Source organism: Piliocolobus tephrosceles, chromosome 4, assembly GCF_002776525.5.
Source record: "Piliocolobus tephrosceles isolate RC106 chromosome 4, ASM277652v3, whole genome shotgun sequence".
Lineage (NCBI taxonomy): Eukaryota > Metazoa > Chordata > Mammalia > Primates > Cercopithecidae > Piliocolobus > Piliocolobus tephrosceles.
Window position 1 is genome coordinate 1005660 of NC_045437.1, and position 7809 is coordinate 1013468.

Here is a 7809-nt window from a genome sequence, read left to right on the forward strand (position 1 = left end):
GTGAGTGTATATACATGCATGCAGTTGTGTGTATGTGTGTTCTGCATGTGTGTGCATGCATGTACATGTGCACAGGTGTATATGTGCATGTATGCCTGTGTGACGTGTGTATATGTGAGCATGTGTACATGGGTGTGTGTCTGTATATACGTGTGTGTTGTGTGTAAGTGTGTGACGTGTGCTGTGTGTGCATATGCAGGCATGTGTGTATCTGTGCATGCCTGTGTGTATGTATGTACACATATGGACACGTGTGGCTATGTGTGCATACACTTCGATGGGACACATGCCTGCCACTCAGGGCCCAGCCATCCTCTGTGTCCGTCCTTGCCACAGACACAGGGTGCATGTGCAGAGGCCGGGGGAGCAGACCACTGGGGACATGCTACACCCTGCACATGCCCAGGGGAAGCAGAAGCTGCAGCCAGGGTGGGGGGCAGCACCTCTGTGCTTCCTCTCTGTGGATGGCAGGAGACAAAAGCACAGGTTACTGTCTTGGCTCCTGGGAGCGACTTTTGCTGCCCACCCCCACCCATCCCCTTCCCCTTGGTGTTGACCTTTGACCCGGGGGTTCCCAGGGCCCCGTAGCCCTTGACCGGGAGCAGCCTCTCAGAAGCCAGACCGGGCAGTTGCTGGCGATTCTGAGAAAACTTGGCTGCATCGTCCGGAGCCGTGCCTCCACTCGGCCTCTGCCAAGTCTCTGCGTCCTGGCCATTTCCCGGCTTAATGAATGCCAGCCATTTAATCATTGCTCCTGTCACCACAAATAGATGAGCAGTTAAATAAAACTCAACTTGGCATAATTCAAGGCAAATACCACTCTGTGCATGTGCACAGAGGACATGAGCTGTGTGAATTTTTAGCCAGACTTTGGAAAAGATGGGTTACAAGGTAACTCGACCCTGGCACCATCCTTGGGCACTCTATGTGTCCAGGGCACCTTCAAGGACCATGCAGCCCCCAGAAGCCTCCAGCCCCTGCGCCACTCAGTGAAGCCCAGCCTGGCACCCGCCCTGCCCCCATCACGGGATGGGCCCCCATTGGGGTTCGACGTTTCATCTCAGCCACAGGCAGTCGGCACTTGGGACATCTGCTTCAACGGACAGGTCACCTCTGCTTTCCATGGAAGAATCTGGATGCTTACATTAAACTGATGTTCTGAGAATTCCTATGGGCAGGACTGAAAGCCTGGTGTGTACTGGTGTGATGTTCCACTCACAGAAACCTGGTCACACTCGTCCCTTCTAGCACCCTGTCTGGCAGTGACCGCACACACTGACAGCACCCCGTCCAGCGGTGACCGCACACACTGACAGCACCCGGTCCGGTGGTGACCGCACACACTGACAGCACCCGGTCCGGCGGTGACCGCACACACTGACAGCACCCCGTCCGGCGGTGACCGCACACACTGACAGCACCCGTCTGGTGGTGACCACACACACTGAGTCCTCCTACCAGCCTCTTCTACCCCTGCTGACTGTCACTGGGCCCTGGGATGGGCAAGACTCTACAGCAGCAGAGGTGGGGGGAAACATCACGGCCTCTGCCCCCGGCTGTGATGCCACTGAGAGGCTCGCCTGCTGATGACTTCAACAGGGTCTCACCTCATCGTTTCCTGCTCTTAGGCCCTCAGTCAAGAAAATCCCCATCAGTCACCCATTAATATGCTGCCCTGTGGCGTCTGCCTAGGAGGCCCGGCAAGGCGTGCACAGGTGCACATTGGTGTGCCCTGGTGTGCCCTGGTGTGCACTGGTGTGACCTCGCATCCATTGGTGTACCCTGGTGTGCCTGCCATAGGACCCTGGGTGGGAGCTCGCATCTCGTCTACATCTCCTGATTCATGCGTTGTTTCATAGGTTTCAGTGTCTCTGTAAATGTGGTAGAAATGCAGGTTTTGTGGGCATAAAGTATACGTTTCTAAATAAATCCCTTCTATTTAATATTCTCACCCTAAAAGTTACTGTTGTCCAGACGTCGAGGGATGAGTGAGCCAGTGACCTCAGAGGGGATGGTGGGGACAGCAGGTCCAGCTCCTGCCTCCTCCTGGGGTCTGGCTTTGGGGGCTTGCTCTGAGGAGGCCATGGCTCAGGCCCGCGGCCTCACGGCGGAGGCCAACCAGCTCTGCTCATCTTCTTTCCTCACACTTCCTCTAACTCAAATAAGAACCTTCCAGAAATGTGTCCACCTAGGCCCCTGCCCTGGGACTCATGGATTTGGAGTTGTGGCCACATGGTTGAAGGGCGCAGTGTCCAGTGGAACTGGGAAATTGCGGGCCTGGGAGCCCTTGGCCTGTCCCTGGCAGGAGCATCTGCAGGGAGGAGCTCCAGAGTCCAGGGAGCACCGTGGGGAGCTCCTTAGAGCTGAACTCACCCGGTGTCAACTCATCAACCCTCCCCCTATGGGCGGGGGTGCCCGGAGCACAGGGAAGGACTCACCCCTCAGCCTCCTGCCCCCACGCACAGTGGGTACCTGTCACCCCGTCCTGCCCAGTGGCCCGAGGGCAGCAGTGGGTGTGAGGGCAGTCCCCGGCCTCCCAAGAGCGGCCAAGAGGATCCCTGCGTGACTCTGGGCTTTGGGTGTGTGCAGTCTGATCTGAGTTGTTTCTGACAGTGACGGAGTGAAAATCTACAAGTATCTCAAGATCAAAAGGTTAAATAAAACATAAGAAGAGATTTAAAATAATTAAAATATGCCTCAGTCTTGGGAGTCCTGGTGTTCACAACAAAAATCATGAGGCTGTCCTTGCAAACGGTCCTCATGGTGCTGGGGGTGCTGCCAGGCCTGGCATTTGCCTGGAACACAGAGCATGAGAGAAGGAGCAGAGGATGTGGGTGCCAGGGAAGGAGCCCAACGTCGGAGCCAGGGCCGAGTTACCCATTAACGATGCTCCACTGGTTTTCCTTTAAAGAAATGAAAAAAGAAAACTGCAGGGGGCTGCTTGTGGCTTCCAAACGCTGGGAGACGCTGGAGACAGCTCTCTGGTGCTGGGTGTGGAGTGAGGCACCACCCTTGCCCTGCAGCCTGGGGCATTCAGTGGCCATGGCTCATGCCCCAGAACCAGACCCGGCCGCCAGCGACCTCGGGGAGGAGAGGCCCAAGTGGGACAACAAGGCCCAGTACTTCCTGAGCTGCATCGGGTTTGCTGTGGGGCTGGGGAACATCTGGCGGTTCCCATACCTGTGCCAGACCTATGGAGGAGGTAAGCACCAGCCTGTGTCCTGGGGCAGACCCCTAAGCCGGGGAGGCCGTCTCCACCCTGACCCGCCAGGCGCCTGCCACGCATCCCCAGTGCTTAGGCAGAGTCGCTCCTCCTGGAAACCTCCTCCAGGGTGCACCACTGCCCACGGCAGAGTCAGTCCCCTCAGGGTCCACCTGCGGTCTTCCAGGACCTCAGGGCAGCTTCACCAGTGCCCACAGCAGGGAGGGTCCACCGTGGTCTTCCGAGACCCCCGGGCAGCTTCCTGCCAGGCGTCAGGTTGAGTGGGCCCCCCGCCCGACACACACTCCAAGCAGTGAGCGCTCTTATATTTGAATGTCGTCGGTTCTTTTAAGAACACACATCCGCTCTGGGTTTCCTCGCCACAGCTTTGGTGTGTCCAGACATGTGCTCAGGTGTTCTTCCCCGAGGTTCTTTGCAGGAAGTTGGGGGCCCACCCCTCGCCTCCCTGGCTTTGGTTCTCTGGGAGAGCCCTGCAGGGAGTACCGGGATGTTCGGAACCGTCTGGGTGACTTTACCGACCCTTGGACTCACCACCCCCAGAAGTGCATTTTTGACTGAAATGGGGTCCCGCATGCCCCGAGCCTCCCCTCACCCCGTGCCTGCTTCTCTTCATGCAGGGGTCACACTCTGGTCTCCATGTGGGGACACAGGAGGTAGGGCCAGGCATGAACCACCCCTCTCAGGGAGCCAACGTACAGCGTCACTCATGGACACCAGAGTCGTCTCCAGTGCCACAGGCAGGGGCTCCCCAGGCCGCAGAGTCCTCCTCAGGCCAGGCCGGGCTGCTTGGTCAGCCTGTTCCCGGGGCCTCAGCTCCTTCCCTGAGAGCCCTGCACAATTATCCCTTGTTATAAGGTTACTCCTTTAAAGGGTTTTTCCTCCTGGTTAAGAAAAGATTCTCAATCTTCAGAAAATGCTGGAAATGTGGACAAACAGAAAAAACAAAAAGAAACACCCGTCACTGCTGCCCTCGGGGCATTGGGGTCTCTTTGGGGCTGGAGAGTGCGTGTTGGGCCTTGGATCTTCTCATCATGACAGAGTCCCCGTGAAGGCATTTCTGAAAGCACCAAAGCCCTAAAGCAGAGGGCAGAGGCGTCCCTGGCTCCCAGGGCCCTCCCTGCCTGAGCTGCGGCTCAGTCCGCTAAGAGTCACCAGAGCTTGCAAGGTTGTGCGGGCAGCAGGCTTCACGCAGAGCTGGAAATGCCGGCCAACGATTTACCTGCCGACGCCTTGTTCGCCAGCACCTTGCCCACTGACGCCTTGCCCGCCGATGCCTTGCCCGCCGATGTCTTGCCCACCGATGCCTTGCCCGCTGAAACCCGGTTACCAATGCCAAGCACCTGCAGTGTGTCAAACTGTCTGGCACTAACCTCCCTTAAACTCAGCTGCTCCACACTGGGGCAAAGCTGGGGAGGCCCCCACCTGGGGTGCTGCTGAGGACAGAGAACAGCCCTGCCCAACAGCTGTGTGGGGACCTCAGGGCTGCTCCACTCATGAACGACTGTACCATCAACTTCCTGATGCAAGCCACCGGGTCGCACGTCATGAAACATCCAAGTTTATTTAACTCACACGTTTCCTAAGGGCCGTGCGGTCAGCATTCTCACCCTGTGTGTGAACACGCCCTTCACTTTGTCTCACTGTGAGGATCCCTCATTGATGATTTTGAAAATAAGATATAATTAAGAAGCAGGTACTGTGCAGCTTTTAAAATTTGCATATACTCATGACTACCAAAGGCGAATATTATTTGCTCTCCCATTCATAAGTATTTAACTACATAAATGTTCTCTTCAAAGCTAAGACTTGTAAAGCAATATTGTGACAGAATGTAGCAAAACATTGCAGTAAAGATTTACAGTGATTTTATCACATCTATGACATTTCATGGCACCTGCTTTATTACATATTCAGTGCCTTTAAATCAAAGGAGCGTAGACCTGTAAATGCCAAGCGATGGGCTCAGGCCAGCTGCCCGGGACACTCTAATACTTGTTGTGGTTTAAGGCTTTAGCCCAGGAAGCTTTGATGACTAAGCTGGTGGCTCTGGGCTGGCTGTGTCCACACAAGTGAGTTCACTCATCAAGCACGGCCTCCTCCCCACTACCTCCGTGTTCAACCAGCTTCTGTATCTGGTAGGTGCTGTTGATATCTGTGGATTCTTGCACCAAAAACGACACTGTATTAACTACTATGGCTTTTTTGTAAGTCTCGACGCCTAGTAGTAGAGCAAGGCCTTCTTTTTTACTGTTTGAAATTTTGCTGGCTGCTACTTTTCCTCTGAGCTTTACACCAGGTTTTCAATTTCCAGAAGAGATTCTTCGGCACTCCCTCAGCCCTGCGCTGCTTTCCACACTGCCTGGGGGCAGTTTCCACCTTGACGGCCTTCACCCCAGGCAGGGCCCAGGCAGTGGGGGCCGGTACGGGAGCACCGTCTGCACCCTCATGGCTCCCGGCTTGGTTCCCTTTCTGCCTTCCTGTGGGTCTCTCCATCATGACCCTGGGCGTGTCTCTGGTCGATTCTCAGCAATCCCTGGCCTTTGCCACTGCTCTGAGCAGAGCCTGCTTCTCCTCTGCATTTGCTCAGTGGCTGTACTGCGGCCTCTGCGTCTCGCAGCCTCAGTGCGGTGGGGTGCACGTTTCTCCCGATCCTGCGTGGACGACTGTAACAGCAGCCACCTGTTCACAGCCACCTTTCCCATCTTCAGCAGACACCACTGCGTCCTCCATGCTCATGAACGGCTGTGCTAAACTTCATGTAATTGTTAAAACTAGGAGCTGCAGCCTGGGCAACATGGCGAAACCCCGTCTCCATAAAAAATATAAAAATTAGCCAGGCGTGCTGGTATCTACTTGTAGCCCTGGCTACCCAGGAGGCTGAGATGGGAGGATGGCTTGAGCTTGGGAGGTGGAGGCTGCAGGGAGCCATGCCTGTGCCACCGTACTCCAGCCTGGTTGACAGAGCAAGATGCTGTCTCAAAACAAACACCCAAAAAGAAGTTGTGTAGACACTTACCATGGGGATCAACCCTTCTTCTTTCTTCAAATTTGGAAAGAATGCATGGACTGACTGTCTCTTCCTGCACGTTCAGCATAAAGGCTGCCCAGTGAGAGCTGGGCCCACGCAGGCCAGGGAAAGCGCCCTCCATGCTGGGCTTGGGTTGGCCAACGGAGCCACCACCCCCAACCACAACACTCTGGTTGGTTTTTAATTTACATTTATGCCCACATGGCAGTCTAAATACGGCTTTAAATGCCTCTGGTGTGCCACAGAGTCGATGCTCCTACTTCGTGAAGATCCTAGCTGTGGCCTCAATCTCATATTCACAGAAAACCCTCTCATCTCTTCTCCCCTAAACACAGCAGATTCAACTTCCCCAAATCAGTCACAGAGAGAAGCTCACTTCTCCCCAAATCTTTCCCTTCAATGATCTCATCAGGGTGGTCTCTGCCAAACTGACCTCAGCCTGGTCACCTGAGGCCCCAGCCCAGGCTCAATGGCCCTCCCCACAGAGCAGGGTCACTGGGACCCAGGGCACCTGCCGGCCTGGAGTCTGCAGTGCTCCCTGGACAGTGGATCCCACATCTGGAACCCGGGGCCCCTGACCACTGTGACGTGGTGCCTACACCACCCACATCTGTCCTCCACCCTGCCACTATGCGCCTGTGGCCATGAAGCCCCTACTACGGGATGGGTGGCTGGTCACACACTGGCCGCAAGACCCCAGGTGCGGGCTGGAGGTCGGGGAGGGGAGAGGGGCTCCACGGTGCAGGCTGGGGGTGGGGTAGTGATGTTTTCACAGTGCAGGCTGAAGAGGGGAAAGGGAAGAGGGGCTCTCATGGTTCAGGCTGGAGATGGGGGAGGGAAGAGGGGCTCTCACAGCGCAGGCTAAAGGGAAGGGAAGAAGGGCTCTCGCGGTGCAGCCTGGAGAGCGTGGAGAGAAGAAGGGCTCTCGCGGTGCAGCCTGGAGGGGAGGGAAGAAGGGCTCTCGCGGTGCAGCCTGGTGGGGAGGGAAGAAGGGCTCTCACAGCACAGGCTAAAGGAAAGGGAAGAAGGGCGCTCTCGGTGCAGGCTGGAGGTGGGGGAAGAGGGACTGGCTTGGGTGCGTCCCCCATTCACACAGGAACCTGGCCCTAAGAAAAGCAGGTGTGGGGACTCCCTGCCATGAGCTCCCTGGGGTGCCCTGGGTTTTGCTCTCCTTTGCTCCAGGCCCCGGCCACGGCTGTCCCCACTCTCCCAGGAGGCATCTCGGGGTGTCAGGTGCCTCCACCTGAGGCTGAGTCCGTAGACCTCAGCTTCCCCTCTTCAATGCTTGTCTTTCTGGCCCTGTGTAAATGACATGGACAAGAGCTGTCCCGCCCCCACATGCTGGCCCTGGAGTCCTGTGCAGAAACCAACGGGGGTGAAAGCTCACCTCCCGCTCTCGGGCTTCCCTGTTCCCGTGGCAATCACAGAACAGTCTCCTGGTGACACAAACCCAGAGCAAGGTTGTGTTGATGACCTGGAAACGAGCTTGTAGAAGCCGGACCCGCCGGGCGCGGTGGCTCAAGCCTGTAATCCCAGCACTTTGGGAGGCCGAGACGGG

At 56.4% G+C, this 7809-nt stretch overlaps 1 protein-coding gene across 1 annotated transcript in view; it reads left to right on the forward strand.

The window, feature by feature from the left end:
- Positions 1–3042: 3042 nt before the first annotated feature.
- The window catches only part of SLC6A18 (solute carrier family 6 member 18), an 18399-nt gene continuing 13632 nt past the window's right edge, over positions 3043–7809 (forward strand). Inside the window, exon 1 of the mRNA XM_023195021.1 lies at positions 3043–3202. Coding sequence (XP_023050789.1) covers positions 3043–3202 — 160 coding nt within the window. The remainder of the gene's footprint in view (positions 3203–7809) is intronic.